At 41.6% G+C, this 18,621-nt stretch overlaps 1 protein-coding gene across 1 annotated transcript in view; it reads left to right on the top strand.

Annotated features, from left to right (window-relative positions):
• LOC142159505 (cytidine monophosphate-N-acetylneuraminic acid hydroxylase-like) overlaps window positions 1-18,621 on the top strand; it is a 158,814-nt gene that overhangs the window by 131,786 nt on the left and 8,407 nt on the right. Inside the window, exon 13 of the mRNA XM_075214400.1 lies at window positions 5,984-6,099. Within this exon, the coding sequence (XP_075070501.1) occupies window positions 5,984-6,099 (116 nt within the window). The remainder of the gene's footprint in view (window positions 1-5,983; window positions 6,100-18,621) is intronic.

Below are 18,621 nucleotides of genomic sequence, written 5' to 3'. Positions count from 1 at the left end.
CTTTACCTTAATTCCTCTCCTCCTCGAATAAAATGTATATATCTTTTATTTGCTGTAAAATAAGACTTGTAGAAAGAAAAAAATAATGAAAAGAAAGGAATGACAGTTACCTCAATGATTTGTTCATTTTGACTTTGTTGATGTTACGTGTTGTAAATCACGATGTTCTATTTAATAAAGAAATATTACACAGAAAAAAAAAAAAAAAGTATAGCCCGGCGGTTCCCAAAGTGTGCGCCGCGGCTCCCTGGGGTGCCGCGGCGCTATCACAGGGGTGCCGCGATCGCCATAGCAAAAAAAAACATAAACAAAAAAAACAAAAAAAACTTACCCATCATCCAGCGCCGGATCCTCCTCCTCACTGACTGCCGGGCGTGACGTCATCACGTCCGTCAGCCTCAGTGAGGAGCAGCAGCAGAGAGGACGTCAGGAAAGAAGGTAAGTAAAGGAAGTGAAGGGGCACATAGAGACAGGCTGAAGGGGGCACAGAGAGACAGGCTGAAGGGGGACACAGAGAGACAGGCTGAAGGGGGACACAGAGAGACAGGCTGAAGGGGGACACAGAGAGACAGGCTGAACGCGGACACAGAGAGACAAGCTGAAGGGGGACAGAGAGACAGGCTGAAGGGGGACACAGAGAGACAGGCTGAAGGGGGACACAGAGAGACAGGCTGAAGGCGGACACAGAGAGACAAGCTGAAGGGGGACAGAGAGACAGGCTGAAGGGGGACACAGAGAGACAGGCTGAAGGAGGGGGACACAGAGAGACGCTGAAGGAGGGGGACAGAGAGAGATGCTGAAGGAGGGAGACAGAGAGAGACACTGAAGGAGGGGGACAGAGAAAGACGCTGAAGGAGGGGGTCAGAGAGATGCTGAAGGAGGGGGACAGAGTGTGAGATGGCGAAATGGGGGGCAAAGTAATATGGTGAAGGGGCACAGTGATATGATGAAGGGGCACAATGTGATGGTGAAGGTGCCTAAATACATCTTACATCATTTTGACCCAACTACTTAAAAAAACGGGACTACCCGGTAATTATTTTAGCTTAGGGGTGCCTTGGAAAGATTATGGTGACCCTAAGGGTGCCTCGAACTGAGAAAGTTTGGGAACCACTGGTATAGCCCAAGTACAGGCATTTTAAAGGGGCAACATATATCCAAATATTTATCATTGTGTTTTGTTAACATAATAATCCTGTTGGTAAATTGGGGTGGCTTTCTAAATAGGCAGTGCTGTAAATAGACCACATGTACTGTATAGCTTGTTAAATATTTAGTGTTTTGTGTATTGTGTGGCACGGTGCACTACAGGAAAGTTAAAACACAAAAATACACAATTCTACATGAAAGTCAAAGTGGTCCTTATATAAACTGAATTTGAATAAATGGAAACATACCTTTTGAGGTTTAGAATTGGAAGTATTACCCATTGGTATTGTTCTGCAATTTGCATATGGGGATTCAACTTTTCCCTGTGTGGATTTATGAACGACACCAAAAATATCTCAATATTAAAATTTCGGAACACCTTTTAAAGTTTGTCAGCGCTATTTAGGGCAACTTATAAAATTGCACAATTTTAATGTTCTCAAGTTTAACCCACTGCTTAACAGAAGTGAGAACAACGCCTTGTTCCATTCTGTAAGGGAATGGGTTTTTAGACTGTGCTTACTGAAATATTTAATCTAAGATTGTTTCTCTCTTCATGCCGCTTGGTATTAATATGTTTGTCTTCATAACATGCAATAAAGTTCAAAACAAAAAAAAAAAAAATAACATTCGATCGGATCACCAACTGACAGGTGATCCGATCTTTCTCCTATTTCTGCGGCTGTAAGTCTCCTCCCCCCCCGATGCAATACAAACCCTCCCCCTCCAGACGGACAAAATCCTTGCACATGTACAGCGCCACCGCGGCTGCTGTAAAGTTTGACATCGCCGACTTCTATCCAGCTCCTCTCCTCCCAGGCGGCAGGGGGCCCTCAGAGTGAGGGGGGCCCTGGGCACGTGCCCCCTGTGCCCCCCCCCTTAATCCGGCCATGGCCCTATACCATAATCCATCAGCCATGGTGTTGGTGAATGGCTTTACATTCACACCTTTCAATATTCACAACGGCATCTGTCAGGGCTGTCCCCTGTTCCCCCTACGTTTTGCTCTGATCATAGAGCCCTTAGCGGCCCAAATCAGAATAATCCTAAATATCTCTGGGATCAAAACACCTTCAGGCGAGAACAAGATTGCTCTTTATGTAATTGATGTCATTCTGACTGTTACTAATCCCCATATTACCCTACCCAACCTATTTCAAGTAATAGAAAAATACAGCGCACTCTCAAATGATAAAATAAACGTTCGAAATTCTTGATCTGAACATGACATCTTCCATCGTCCAAACACTCAATGCAAATGATCAATTCTGCTGGCACCCCCGGAAACTTAAATCCTTAAGGATATAGCTCACTAAAACATACCCCCAGCTCTATACAACTAACATTCCCCGCCTTATAGATTCCATTATAACTGACCTCACCCATTGGGCTAAACACCTCATTTCCTGGTTTGGCCACATTGCAACCGATAAGATGAATGTCCTCCCTAGGCTGCTGTATGTTTAACAGACACTTCCCATACACATTCCCACCCATGTTATGACCAATTTACAGCAGACCCTCACTAAGTTCATTTGGGCTGGATGTAAGCCCAGAATCCGCATGCGGATTCTCTACAGACATCAGACTTTGGGTGGGTTGGGCGTCCCGCACCTACAAAAATATTATCTAGCCACTCACCTCTCCCAATGCAATGCTTGGCACTCCCTCCCACACCAACAGGTATGGACGCACATTGAATTAGATCTTCTATGTTATTTTTCATCCTATACACTTTTTGGGACACCACCGAATCAGAGGCCAACTACGGTTTCCCATATCCCTACAGTTAATTTCTCTTTATCTATCTGGGATCCCGCTATGCGCACATATCATCTGCAATCCGACAACTCTCTGTTGACCCCACTATGGAACTGTTGTTTCTTTCCTGCCAGGTCAGGACCATCGCCTTTTAAGGCATTGGACGAGTCATAACCTGTTGTTTGTCTTGGATCATGCTCCCATGCATGTTTTCCCCATATTTGCAGCCCTCGGTACCTCACTAGCCCTCTCCAGTCAAGTTTTTTTACCAATACTCCCAACTCTGACACTATTTTAATTCGCCTAAACTCCCCCTGGCCTCTAACCAATGTTCACCTCTAGAGACTCTCTGCCATGGCTCCTTCTCTTCGAAAGGCCTCATTTCTACTGTATATCAAATTCTGTTACAATATAACCAACCCGTCAAAGGCCCGCATGAATTAGTCTGGGGGAGACACAGGTGAGACCCTGGACCCAAAAGGATTGGTCCGAAATCAAATTGAACATAGCTAAAACATCAATATCAGTCAGAGTGAAAGGGAACATCTATAAGATTTTTTACCAATGGTATCGGGACCCCACACGCATCTACTCTGTCTTTCCCAATTCCTCTGATCTCTGTTGGAGAGCTTGTGGTCACGGGGGCATCCTGCTGCAGATATGGTGGTCCTGCCCGAATATTTGCCCCTACTGGCGAGCCATTCACTCGCTCATAACATCCATAATTGATGTCTGCATTCCCGACAAAGCGCTGTACACTCTGTTACCCAGGCCTATACCAACTACACAGAAACTGATTCGCCGTATTCTCAATTCTGCAAACTATCTCATCACTGCCTGCTGGAAGCAAACAGCTGTACCTTCTTTGTCAGACACCATAGAGAGAATGTGGGTGACCTACTGCCCGTGCTGCCCGGCTGCTCTGATTGTGTTTTAAACACAATCAGAGCAGCCGGGCAGCACGCTGTCCCTGCCTGTCACTGCCAAGCGGACCTGCACATAGTATGCAGCCGTCGGCAGTAAGCCACTGCTAGGGGGGGCGATTGCCCCGATCGCCCCCCCCCCCCCCCCCTGGATCCGCCACTGACAGGTGTGGCTCTATTTTGGCTATCAAAAGCCTGCTGCAGAGATACATCCTGATAATGATGACAACATCAGCACGTATCTTTACTGTGCATTAATAAAGAAAGAAAAACCTCACTTCCACCCTCCCTCCAAAAAAGTAACCAGCATGAGAACTAGAGCATGGGTTGGTTACCACTAAAGCAGGAGTACAATAAGTGTGGGGTCCCCCTGCAATATCAGTATCAAGCACCACGCTTTGTCAGACTGGACTGGTTACACTATAACTAAGGGTAAACCAAACCTTAGGGTACCCTTGTCATAATGTGAAAACATCCTGGTCAGCATGGGGCTTAAATCTCTAGGGGAATGGGACCTGCCGAGAATGGGCTCCCCCCCCCCTCCCTCAACAACAACCAGCCTCTTGTTGGATAACTCTGGAACTCATCCTGGAACTTCTGGTGCAGTGGGTGGCGGGGTAAACATGGATAGTAAAAATTAGATTAAATACTAGTATGGAACTGCCAGTCCAGGCAGCTATTGATAGTTTGGGCATGGTGGCATTAGTGGTACTGACAGCCTGGGCCCACTTGAACATATAGTTTTACAACTGTACCAAATAGAAAAAGAAAATACAAACACCAATTGAAAGAGTATTTGAATAAAGTTAAAAGCTCCACCACACCCCTTATTTAACTTTTTTATTTGTGCTCCTAAATACATAGGAAATCTTTCTGTGTTTCTGAAGTAATACCTAGGAATTTAAAATAAAAAAAGCATAATAAAGCGACTCTACTTGACTGATTGCATATTAACCACTGAAAATCATTTACATTAATTCATTCTTGTTGTGACACCAAACTATTGATTATTTTAATAGCAAATAATTAAGATTCCTTTTGGATTTAGTAGCATAATAAAAATCTAAAAATAGGCTTTGGGGGAGTTCTTATTTCCCTTAAAATACTTCTGAATCTGTGATTTGGGCGTTTTTCTATTATGTACTATTGTAGAACTACATGATCCAGCACGGTGGCTAAGTGGTTAGCACTTCTGTCTTACAGCACTGGCGTCATGAGTTCAATTCCCAACCATGGCCTTATCTGTGAGGAGTGTGCATGTTCTCCCCGTATTTTCGTGGATTTCCTCCGGGTGCTCTGGTTTCCTCCCACACTTCAAAAAAACATGCTGCCGACCATTACGCCAGAAGGATAGGCCCCTCAAATTGGGACCATGTATTTATTGTACAACTACACATTAATATTGTTCTAACTTAATGGTGCCACAATTACTCTGACAAAAAAAAAAGTTAACTATGACATGACATTTATATAAATGCTCTACAGTCTCTATACATTTATTGCACCCTAGTCTTTAAAACAATCTTGTAATTATTGGATGACTGGACATGGCTGTCATTATTTATGTACCGTTCTCCTTTTACTAACAAAATAAATTGCAATGGTTGATAAAAGCACATTTTCAGCATTCAATATTTTGCAGCTAGCATACAGCAAATGTTCTCCTAGTTTTCAGAAGATTATGCATTTAATAAGTATATCACTATAATTTATTGATGAACCTGTTAGGAAATACTCTCATGGAACAGTTTCAGAGCACCTGTTTGGTCGAAGATTTTATTCTATTCCTATCAAAAATAGACAACTACTAATACTTTACTGTAAAGTTTTTAACCCATCATCTTAACTATTTTCTGAGCTCCTGTATAGGAAGAAGTAGGCAGCACCATGTTTCATGAGGATAAGTATGTCACCCTCATATTGTTACACTATATGACAGTGAAGTAAGTGGCTCTATACATCAGAAAACTACATCTGGAAACCTAGGGGTCACTTATTCTAAATCAGGCATAACATAGTTACTACTCATCAGTAAAAGCTTTTGTCATAGCTACTTTCCATTTTACAAATAAAATTAATTGGATATTCTTATTTACTGGATATTGCCAAGTACTAACAGTGCTTGTGTGTTATGTTTTATTTTTTGACAGATAAGATGTCGCGCTACTGTCATGAGACACTTAGTAAAAAATGGACTTCTATGGGATGATTTATATATTGGATTCCAAACACGAATTCAACGGAATCCAGACATCTACCATCATCAGTATGTTCCAATGACTCCATAAATCATCTGATTAGTAATCTGATGCTGGCTATTTATGTATGTGAATCTCTTCTGGTGTGTGATTTTAATGAAGCACTTTTCCATATTATTTTACATATTTTACATTATATATAGTGACATAATCAGGGAAACAGGTATCATCACCTGGGGAAGATGGCTTTGAACAGCAGCAATAAATCCTGAAAATGCATGATTTCTAGTACAACTGACCTCAGCCAGTTGTATTGAGCATATGTACAAAAAAAACAAAACCATAAACAAAAGCCTTGTCTCAGAGCCGTAACTAGGGAGGTGCGGGCGGTGCCGTCGCCCAGGGCGCAAGCTACTTGCCTCTGTGCCTGGCTCTGTGACTACAGGCTGCCGGAGAACCCATGCTCTCTATAAGGCTGGACTTCGGAGACTCCGCACACTAAGTATGTGAGTCTCACTCTGCTATCCTCTACCTGGGACAGTCTCTCTCCCCTCAGACTCACAATATATATCTGTCTGTGACAGCTTCGGCATTCACGGCGTTTGGAGGGGCGGAGCTTTCCAAAAGTGGGCGGAGCTACGTCCAAACGTATATTTTTTGTCTTTTAAACAAATCGCCCGAGTGTGACAGCTTCTGTATCCTCCCATTTCCTGCTCTGCTTGTGAGAGCCTCTTTCTCCTTTCCCTCTGTGTGTCAGTCAGCCTCTGCCCCTCCCCTCCCCTCCCCTTTGTGTGTGAAAGTTTCTGTCTGCCCTCCCCTCTTCACTCCTATGCAAGTGAAATCTCCTCCTCTCCCCCCTGCATCAGTATGGCTGACATTGGTTCAGTGTGGGGACAGTGCTGTTATTGGTGTAATGTTGGTAGAGGGGGTGACAATAGTTTAGTGTGGGTAGGGGGGGTGGAATTGGTGCAGTGTGGGGCCAGTGCTGGCATTGGTGTAGTATGAGGATAGGGCTGGCATTGGTGTAGAGGGGTAGCATTGGTGTATTGTGAGGACAAGACTGGCATTGGGGCAGGGTGGGGACATGGGTTGTACTGGTACAAGGTGACGTTGGTATAGGCAGTTTCTGTAATGTGGAGAGTTGGCAAGGTTTTGTTGATTTCAGTAGTGTGGAGCAGAGCCATGGCGGTGCTAAGTGGGTGCAGCGGCTGCCTGCTACTTGCCTCTGTGCCCTGGGTCTGTGACCACAGACTATAGATTATCGATGCTAGGCACCCAGCGTTTCCAAAATGGTGCCCAGCACCCTGCTCCTGATCTCACAACGTTGCTAGTGGATTTAGAGGAGTCGTGAAGAGCCAGGAGCTACAGCACAGGGGCGGCTGGACCGAGAAGTTAGAAAAGAACTCTTCAGACAGCAGTATACAGAAGAAGGATAATGACGAAGAATACAGCAGTATAGAAGAGAAGATGAAAAGGTAAATATGAAGCAATAAATTGTCCACAGTCACATATGCAAAATCTGGAAAACAAATGAAAGTCACTTTAATAATACAGTCTGTGCTTTTCCCCCCACATTTTATATTCCCGGCAAACCAAATCATTTAATATCCTACACCGTGCTAGCATCTCTCCATAGAAACATAGAATTTGACGGCAGATAAGAACCACCTTTTTTAACCTATGCTAACCTCAAACCTATTTAATTCTTGTTTCTTTTTAAGAATATCCTTATGTCTATCCCAAGCATGTAGAAATTGCTATACTGTATTAGCCTCTACCACCTCTGATGGGAGGCTATTCCATTTATCCACTACCCTTTCTGTGATGTAAATTTTCCTCACATCTCCTCTGAACCTACTTCCCTCCAGTCTCAGTACATGTCCTTGTGTTCTAATACTTCTCTTCCTTTGAATAATGGTTCCCTCTTGTACCTTGTTCAAACCCTTGATATATTTGAACGTTTCTATCATGTCCCCCCTTTCTCTTCTCTGCTCCAAACTATACATTAAGATCTTTGAGTCTTCCGGGTAAGTTTTGTGCTGTAGGCCATGCACCATTTTAGTTGCCCATCTATACACAGTCTCTAATGTATTTATATCCTTCTGGAGATATGGCCTCCAGAACTGAACACAGTATTCTAGATGAGGCCGTACCAATGACCTATACAGTGGCATTATTACTTCTTTCTGCTACTATTCCCTCTCCCTGTACTACCAAGCATCTATCCGCCTCTGCAATTTATAGATTTCAACAGTTAAAAAGAATACAAGGAGTTATTTTATTTATTTCTGTCGGGACATCTTTAAAATCAGAGAGCACACATCTTCACATGGCCAAGACACCGGAATGAGAACATGGTCACCAGCTTAGGAGGAGTCTGTTACCTATTATTTTAATATGCAGAAAAATCTATAGCTGATATCGCCATCAAATCAGTTGTCTCTCCAAATATACCAACACCTTTCACTCTGCCAAGAGTGTTGTTTGTACATTTTGCTTGGGATTGTGAGAGTAATATATATATGAAAAGGCTACAATGTGTGGGATTGCTATATTATTTTTATTTTTGTTTTAAGCCATTTTTTTTGGAACGCCTCTCTAGAACGGCTTACCCCTGTGCCCCAGACCAGGACCGGGTGCAACGACTAGAGACGGAGAAACACGCCACCTGACCACTCTCAGGGCACAGTGGGTGGACGAGTCTTTTCATTTGCAACACATCACTGAGAGAGGGACCATAAGTTATATCCTCATATATATCACATAATTACACTGGGAGAGGGATTATTAGTTTCTATGTATATATGTATATATATATATATATATATATATATATATATATATATATATATATATATAAATATAAATATATTGTAGTGTGTATGGGTTTTCTTATAGATACAAGTTTTTTCACCATTGTTGGGCTTCTTTACAACTTTCAAGAATATCAGTTACAGACATAGAAGGAAAAATGCTAGACACACCCCTACATTAGGGTGGCCACACCCACTCGACAAACGTCACTCCTATTAAGATGGGGGGCGCCGATGCCCTGTCTCGCCCAGGGCACTGAAATGTCTAGTTACGGCACTGCCTTGTCTATCTGGCCCTAACTAATCATTCCTTAGAGGCCCTCTCTCAAGTCTGAGACCTTGTGTCCTGGACTCAAATGCCAAACAAAGGTTATTTGCTCATCCTTAGCAGGTTCTCTCAGGAGGCATCCGGCCTCCTCCCCAAGTCTGAGAGACAGAATGATCAGGGCTGCAGCCTTTTACTTACAAAGTAAGGATACAGCAACTTATTACCAGGTTCTACTGGCTTCTCATTAATAATTTTCACCCTTTATCTGGCTTTTATTAGAGTGGGGTCTCTTAATTGCTCCGAGGCACAAAAATCTTTCTTTATTTTAACATCAGATGTACAGTTAGAAGTCTTGACAATATTTCCCAATTCAATAGAATGTACACTACCTTGCTGTCCACTATTACCCTTGTTATTTCTTGGCTCTCCAACCACATTTGATAAAAGTAATACTTTCAACTTGAGAAACACACCCCCTACCACTGTATCAGTAGCATTACCATATGGGTCTGGGCTATTTACTTTAGCAATCGACTGGGTTTCCCATAGCTTCCAGAAGTGCGAAAAATCTCTCCCCGATATCACATCAAATTTCAAACTGGGAATTAATCCCACAGTGACTATCATGTGACCATACCATGTTTCTACTTGTACCTCAGCAGCATCATAACACAGTGTATCCCCAGGTATGCGGGTTACTACAACAGTTTTCCCTTGACGCTTTAAGGGGCTTAGCAACTCTGCTTTTACAAGAGAAACCATGCTGTCAGAATCTAGCAGTGCCTTTATCCTTTCACCTTCTACAGTAATTTTACACATCAATTTGTCAGGCTTAGCCTGTCGGTCTGCAATACAGGGTAACTGGGCACATAAAAACCTTTTATGAGGTACATAAGTATTATTGTATTACATAGATTCAAAGGTAGTTGAACAATTAACAGCAATATGACCTAAGCCACCACATCTGACACAGGTAATCACATTTCTATCACATCTCTTACGAGGCCGGAAACTTCTTGGCATAACAGAAAAACAAAAAAAGGTTCCCTAAAACAGCGCTCCCTGCTTGATGTCAGCCTAAATACACAATAAAATGCCACTGCATTTAAAATATACATAAAACAATAAAGTACACAAGGCGCATCAAACAAAGTAATTTCACTTATCAACAGCTTAAATTGATCAATATCAAGTCCATCATAGAATGTTTTTCTTTTTTAATGTTCCATCAAAGAATGAATGTTCCTTCCAACAATAGTCTCTTAATGGTAAAAATTATTATCTCAGTTGACACAAATTCTTGATGGTTTCTCCAAGCGATATATGGGATGTTGTTTGATTAGTCAACCACTGACCCAGTATCTCTTTATTTTTTGCATATTAAACAACATCCCATATGTCGCTTGGAGAAACCATCAAGAATTTGTGTCAACTGAGATAAAAAATGTTACCATTAAGAGACTATTCTTGGCATAACTGGCCAATCCCCAAGTTCTGAGCCTACAGTCTCTGTGCATTTCAGTTCATTCCACCGCCCAGCACCCTTTTCCCCTGGAACAGTCTTAACAGAGTTCACTGGAGATCGCCATTGCGGACCCATAAGCTGGCAGGCTGCACTCTTCATTTCTTTTGCTGCAACATACTTGGTCTGCTCCACTTTCAGCGGAGCAATAGATGAGGACAGCAACTCTGCTTCCTGGCGTGGCTGACTTTTCAGCCCATTTAACTGTTGTAAAGGCAAGTCGGTAATATTTGCGGTCTGTGGCACCTTTTGAAGCATATTATTAATTACATTAGTTCTTGTGACTTGAGGCTCCATTAGAATCATGGATGATCCTAGATAAAACTTAGTTGCTTTTCTTTTTCTGAAACCCAAGTGGAAGCTGTTTCAAAGTCAGGGTCATACCTCTCCCAGTTATCCATAACAGTTTGTATTCTGTTAACATTGTATTGAATAGTTTTAGAAATGTAGTGAAGGTCTTTTTGGACTGTGGACATTTAACTTCACTTTCTTTTCCACTTATTGACCTTTCTTGATCTTCCAGTGCTGTTATCTTTGGTTCAGCCTTCGTACAGGACTCTCTTAACTCTTGTACTTCTGTTTGAGAAGTTATCTCTTCTAAATGTGCTATCTAAGCACCCAGCTTATCATCCTGAATCTTTAACTCTTCATACAGAGTCTTGTATCGCTTTCCAATATTTTCAACCTGGGTTAGAATCTTAATTTTCTCTTGTATATCTGTGACTTTGGCATCAAGTTCTTTCTGCAAATTTTCTTTTTCATTCCTCAATTTTACTGCTTCTTCTTTTGCACTTTGACACTTACTTTGACTTGTATTCTGGGCTGCATTTATCCTTGCAATATCAGTTTTCAACTTTCCATTCTCTTCAGTGAGCTGCTGTGTTTGGGCCCTCCAACTTCTTACATCTTCCTCAAGCAACTTCTTTTCCGCCAGCAACATCTTTCTTTTTCCCACTGAGTTCAGATTTAGATTCTTGCAACAGTTACAAATTTGCTTCAAGTTTCTGTATCTAAACTTGTAGTTGCTTTTTCTTTATGCTGGGCCACTGTCTTGCAGTTACCAGAGCTTTTTCACACTCTGTACTCAAACTATCCCGTAGCTCATTAATTTCTCTCTCCATTTGCTCCATACAATGCTGATATTCTGCTTGTGCAGTTTCAAACCTTGTTTTAGCAACCTCTTTTTCTTGTCTCACACATCTAAACAGTTCCCGGGACTCATCAAGGGCTAACTGCTGTTGCCTCTGGTGGGCTGCTTGCTGGGCTTTAGCAGTTTGTAGCAAGCTTTTAAGCACGTCCTCCTTCTCAGGGCACTGCAACCCAATCTTTTCCCAGAGTCCAGACAAATGTGTATCTGGCCCTTTATCAGACATAGCTGCAGCATCTTGTTACAGGGGTTGCCTAACAGCAGTCTGCTGGGCCATAACAGTTTGTAGCAAGTTTTTATCAGGAACACCATTGTCTTTCAACATAGCACAATGTAAAGGGTCATAAACCATCACCACATCAGCATACTCCAAATCCTGATTTTTGTCTCTCTCCATATCGACACTTTGACACACCTGTATGCACTCTTTCTGGGTTGAGACAATAGGCTTCTGCTTTTTCTTGCCCATTGTGGCGAGGGAAACAGACAATTTTATCTTTATACGGACAAAGCACTTTATAGAAGGAGCACCTCATTTGACTTAGCATGTGTGGCACTACAACACCCAGCATATATTTCAAACTATTTCTTTTAAAGTCTCTTGCTCTTTGCTTTTGCACAGAACCTGGTCACATCCAACTTGTGCTTTGCAGAAACACACTTTTTCTACTGTAGACTTCAGGAAAATATACTTGGGGTTTCTTTTGCAGACTTAAGGAACACACCTGCTTTCCAGCAATTAACAAAACTCAGCCCATGAATTTCTTTGCGTTGCAGAAATTGTTTTTCTTTTAATCTGTGGCTCACTGGTCTTTGCACACACATCTGTTTTTCCAACACAGAAATAGCCAGTTTTCACTGACAAAGTTTAACTCCCCTCAATTCTTCATATTTGCAGCAAATTTGTTTAAACAGTATTTCACAGTAGGATTTATCACTCAAATCCACTTGGTTCTCTTTTTCCCACTGTTGCTGTGCATAAACACTCCAATTATTCACTGCTTTTATCCACATGACAAGACATGCATGTATTTCTCCAGGTGTCTGGCCCTTTTAAACTTTCCAAGCACACATAGACAGTTGGTTCCTACAATTATCTAAAAATTGATGCTGTTCTTAATGTGCACAGATCTTTGCAAGCACCATAGGTGACATAAACAGGTGAACAGGTACCATCACCTGGGGTAGATGGCTATAAATAATGAAAAGGCAGGATTTCTGGTACATCTGTCATCCAGTTTTATTGAGCATGTGCAAATAAACAAAACATAAACAAAAAGCCTTGCCTGTCTGGCACTAACAAAACATTCCTTAGAGGCTCTCTCTTAAGTCTGAGACCTTGTGTCCCAGACTCAAACACCAAATAAAGGTCATTTGCTCACACTTGGCAGGTTCTCTCAGGAGGCAAGGAAAAATAGAAAGAAAAAGTGTATAGAGGGGCACTCAGAGGTCTGAATAAAACACATTTTCAAACTTCATTGTTATGCATTAAAATCGTCTTGGTATTTTTCCAAGAATTATCTCTAAAATAAAAATAGCAAGTAATATTAGGGAAATCTTTAAAAAAAAGTATGGATTCTAGAAGTGTAAATGGTATTCAACACTGTTAAAATAGCAGCTATCAATTGCTAATGTGCACCGCTGCTATCAGCTCCAGCTCCTCTTGAATGATGTAATATATTCCTGTGACCCAAACCACTATCTTTTCTGTCTGTATCTGTATAAACTAGTAGTGTGGTCTGAACTGCCCTAACAGACAATTGAGAGCAATTATAAAAATTGCAGTCAGATCGATAAGCTGGAGGCATATATAATAATCATATCAGAGGAGGCTATTTTCAGTGCCATCCCTTCTTTTATTATATGCCACTTATATAGCAAATCTGGTAGGCAGAACACTATTAATAAATAATCCTATCTCTGATATCTAGGTAAGCAGCTGTTAATGCACTAATTCAAGGTAATAATACTTAATAGACACCTGCTATAAAGGCCATGTTGTCCGAGCTATTATTAGGGTTGATACTTTCTCTGATATCTAGTGCTGCAGTTGTTCATATGTTTCAGCTAGCTAGCTGGAGTAATGAACACCTAACTAACATTATATTTTGTTTCGCTAATAGCTTTTTCAAAGCAACCTGATCCGGCCTCTCCAATATAGTGGTAGGTCCTCCCCTTTTCCCACATCACACCTAGTAATGCTTGGGGCAACCATCTAATCTGAAATGTTATTGACATGGCAGTCAACCAATAGTAGAGATTGACCCGCCTATCTCTAGTTTTTGTTATACAGCAAGGAAAAATTGTAAACAAGCGATTTGAACTATCATACATGACAAAATATCTTCTTATGGGGCGTGTAGGAACACATCAACAAAGGTAAGATGTGTATAGATAGAAGCACATCCAAATCAAGTAATGATTATTGACTGGTATATTATCAGACTTAAATAAGGTAAGTAATAATAAAGAAATCTCCTATTAGTCTCAAATCTTCTCTTAGGAGGCATCCAGACTCCTTCCCAGTTCTGGGAGACCGAGTGATCAGGGCTGCAACCTTTTACAGGCCCCACACAGGTGAAAATTTTAATTAGTCTGCTGTGAAATATTCTCTGGGAAGCTTTTCCCCGCAGAGCTAAACAATCTTCCTGCTGTTGTCGTATACAAAGCAGGAGACCTGGGACGAAAACCTTTGTCACAATGTGTAATATATATATATATATATATATATATATATATTACACATACTGCCCCAGAATATAAAGTTCAAGCTGTCCACTTTCCAATGTTATAAACAAAAGATATTTAATCACATCATTACATATCTCTAATTGAAAGGTGTAACCTTAAACTGTGAAATACGTCACAAAAAGTTCAAATAACAGCATTTAACAAGAAAGGTGCACTAACAGCCTATAAATGATAGCTTATTAATTTACATGTGTTCTCCTGGACTTAGATCTAAGACCAATATTTTATTGTTTAGAAGTTAAAGTCCTTATGACAATAAGGAGACAGTGATATATTAAAACAACTTGATGTGCTCTGTCTAAAGTGCTGTCGAAGTCAGCAAATTGGATAAAGTCATTTCAATTAAAGTCTAGCAAACTTGGTTGTTGCTGTCTGAAAAGATGCGTATGGTACGCATCTACGTACAAGGGCACGCTACGGCGTGAAAGGGCGTACGCATCCACTACACGTGGCAGCAACAGTAATTGGTCTTTTACAAACACGCATACTTATAAAATAGTACACATTAATGGTAGTTGCAACACATAGTCAGTTATGTCGAAATATAGTAGTATTTATATGTTATATCAGAGTTACATGCATATTAGTGAAATACACGGAACAGGTTGAAGGAATCACATCATGAGTGGTATCATAATGAACCTTGTTACATATCCTACTGTTTGGTTCACTCTGCGAGGGAATCACAGAGTGCATACACAAGTTATGAATGATAGGGAATTATGAACTACTTAAGACTAAGGAATCCTGGCGGGAAGAGCAGAGCATACCCCCTGCAGAGATGACCCCCTCCTTTGGATTCCTTAGGATGAACCAGCCAATGATTGACAACCCCTTGGACATTCCTGAGACCTGGACCAATAGATGCAAGCTATACCATCTTCATTGTATTACTGTATTTGATTGTGTATAAAAGCAGCAGCTTGTGATCCAGAGTGCAGACATCTTGTCCCCAGACTTCAGGATTGAATGACTGCACTGGATCCAGAGCGCCTGCGATAAGTAACGGCTGTATTTACTATTACTTCGCTTGAGCATATTATTCTACTTATTACGAATAAATATTTGTGCTTTGGAAACACAAATCGAGGTTCGACAATCGTTATTGGTTAGCGACAATACGCACATAACAATTTGGGGGCTCGTGAGCTTTGGAGGTTTCGTTGCCGATGATACGCAAGACCAACGGATTTCGGTTCCTCAACAAAGGGTGGAGACGCGTCATAAACGGGTAAGAACGCATGGTGTTCAAAACCTGAATTTTACTCTGTGTTGCGAAACCGAATGTCCGTTTTGCATTATCTAGGGCACGCTAACTAGAACCTAGGGACAAAAGAGAAAACTGTTTCTTTTTTCTGTCATTGTGCGTTTTAACTGTATTGCATTGCTTAGCGTATGTGTATTTCCTGCTGTGCGTACGCAAACTTCCGGTAGATTTGCCACGTGGTTAAACAATCGTCTTGATAGTTATTATATGTGCATAATATAATTACTTGTGAAAACCTCTGGGACATTATTGTTGGGAATTCTTTTATTTTCTGAGCAGAAAAGGTGTATGTCGTGTGATTTGTTGACTTTAAATACACTAAGGTTTTATCTATTGCAAAATAGAGTGTCAGTTGCTGTTTGACGAGGCAGGTGCCCAACTGGTGTACGGTATACAAGGCAGGTATACAGAGGGGCGGAAACTGAATACGTTTTCGCGACGTGCACCCAAGGGAAATCGCATCGCTTACGGATTAGCTTTAAGCGTTGCGATTGCACCGCACGGCAAGGAAAGCCGTGATTGTGACTTCAGAGTAACGGGGAGGAATTACGTTGGTAAGGCTGGTAATTGACTTTACCGGATGCTACTAGTTGTAATAAACTCAACAGATTTTTGTTGGAGAGTCAGGGGTGATCAGGAAGCTGATAACCATTTAGTCCGCATTGATATTTCTGTATTAGGGGTCCTTGTTTAATACAAGAGGAAGCGAGTGGACGCGGCTTGTAGCAAATACGTCCACAGGCCGGTAAAATATCTCTAGCAGTAGTGTTGAAAATTAGTGGCTGAATATTGTGTTATTTCTGGAACCCTATTTTGTGGCAGTATATTGTGATATTTCTGGGACCCTATTGTTCAATATGGGTGCTAAGCAAACGCTAGAGAAGGCCAAGGTACTGCCTAAGGAAGGTCCTATTGGTTCAGCGAGATTTCTTATTTGTAAGAAATATGGTGCATACGCAACTGCGTATTGCGACGCGTGAGTCAAGATGACCAAAGGTTGTGATAGGCCTTTCCCAACAATAGGGAGTTTTAATGCAGAGGTACTAAATACTGTAAAAGATAAAGTATGGTTGATTACCTCAACGAAAGTGAGGAATAAACATAATGATTGTTTAAAATTGTGGCAAATGGAAGGTAACACGTGGCAGAGCAGCGAATGCAAAGCGGAAGTAGGCGTGGCTAAAAGAGCGCGCACAACGGAAGTAACCGTCGGGAAGCGTTGCGAACTCAGCGCAAGCGCGCCCCCGCCACCTTATGTGGCGGGAGGGGTAAGTACAGCCGTTGTTAAAACTGAAAATAGAAAAATTGCTAAGTTGTATCCTGTTTTAAGCCAGTTTAAATCAAGTGTATCTGAAAATGAAGATGAACCCACTGTGATTTCGGCCATTTCCCATGCCGTTAGTGTACTAGAGGCTCAGCGCAAGTATGAGAAAATGGCTGAGATAGGTGAGAGTAGCGTGATCACTAGGAGTGCAAGCGTTCTAAATCTAGAACCAGCAAATCCTGTAGTGTCCCCTGAAGTCAGTGTACCAGAGGGTGCGTTCCCAGTCCGCACAATATCAGTTCCCAATGGGAAACCGGATAAGGATGGTGTAGTTCCTTTAAGAAATGTTACAATGCATTGTCCCTGGACTAGATCAGAATTACGCTCCATTATGACTGAATTCCCAGATCCTAGAAAGGAGTTAGCTAAATGTCAGAAATTTGTTAAAGACTTAGGAAATGCCCACGAACCAACCAATAAGGATTGGCGTGTAGTGTTGAGGGTGTGTCTTCCTCCCAATACTAACATACAAAAATTTATTGAAGATTGTTTGTCGGAGGAAGATGACACCTTGACTGATGAGATTAACCAAAAGAATATAGAAAGAATTGTCAAACACTTAGCCATATATTTTCCAGTAGTGGTAAATTGGAGTAAGATATTCACCATAAAACAAAAAGACAGTGAAACTGCAGCGGATTATTTTGGTAGAGCTCTTGCATCAATGACACAGTTTACGGGGATATCAGATATAAGGGAGAACCCACATCATAGGCAAGTAGCGGTAACAGTACTGATGGATGGTTTAAAGGAAAATCTAAAAACAAGAGTACAAACCTCAACCCCTGTTTGGAGAGGCAGCACGGTAGATTCTCTTAGAGAAGTTGCTGTGGAACATGACAAAAATATCTTTAGGAAAAGGGAAGAAAAGAGTGACAAGTTGATGACGGTGAGTATACAGGCATTAGGGGAAATGCATACACGACCACCAGCATATAACCCACATAACGGGAAACGCAGAATGTTGAGATGTAACAATTGCAAAGAAGGACATATGAGAAAAGATTGTACAAAGGGAAGGTATAATCCTAATGAAGGGTCACATAGATATCCTCCAAGGAGGGATTCACATAGACTAGAAGACTCACATTTACCCGCGCTTATTACAGCAGCAAATGCTGCGCGGGAAATCAATAGTCAGCGCTAGGGGTCAGGTCATACCTGTAGTCTACAGCCAGTGAGGTTAACTGAGAGTCAGAGTGAAGAACCAAAAATGATAGTTGACATAGCTGGTAGGAAACAAACTTTTCTTGTAGATACAGGGGCGGCCCGATCTGTGATAACCTCTCCTTTCAATCTACAGGTGACCAGTAAAACTATTCCAGCTATGGGGGTAACGGGAAAAGTGTTACACTATCCTCTAACTAAGAATACTGGGGAGAACCCAAGGATATTGTGAAATAGCATACAGCGGTGGTGAAGTCCAGGCAAAAAGGTCAGGGCTGGCGGCAAACAACAAATCCAGGAAACAGGCAGAGATCGAGGTCACAGGCAATAC

The sequence above is a fragment of the Mixophyes fleayi genome, chromosome 5, assembly GCF_038048845.1.
Source record: "Mixophyes fleayi isolate aMixFle1 chromosome 5, aMixFle1.hap1, whole genome shotgun sequence".
Lineage (NCBI taxonomy): Eukaryota > Metazoa > Chordata > Amphibia > Anura > Limnodynastidae > Mixophyes > Mixophyes fleayi.
Note: the sequence above shows the minus strand (reverse complement) of the source record. Positions and strands in the feature narration are given on the sequence as shown.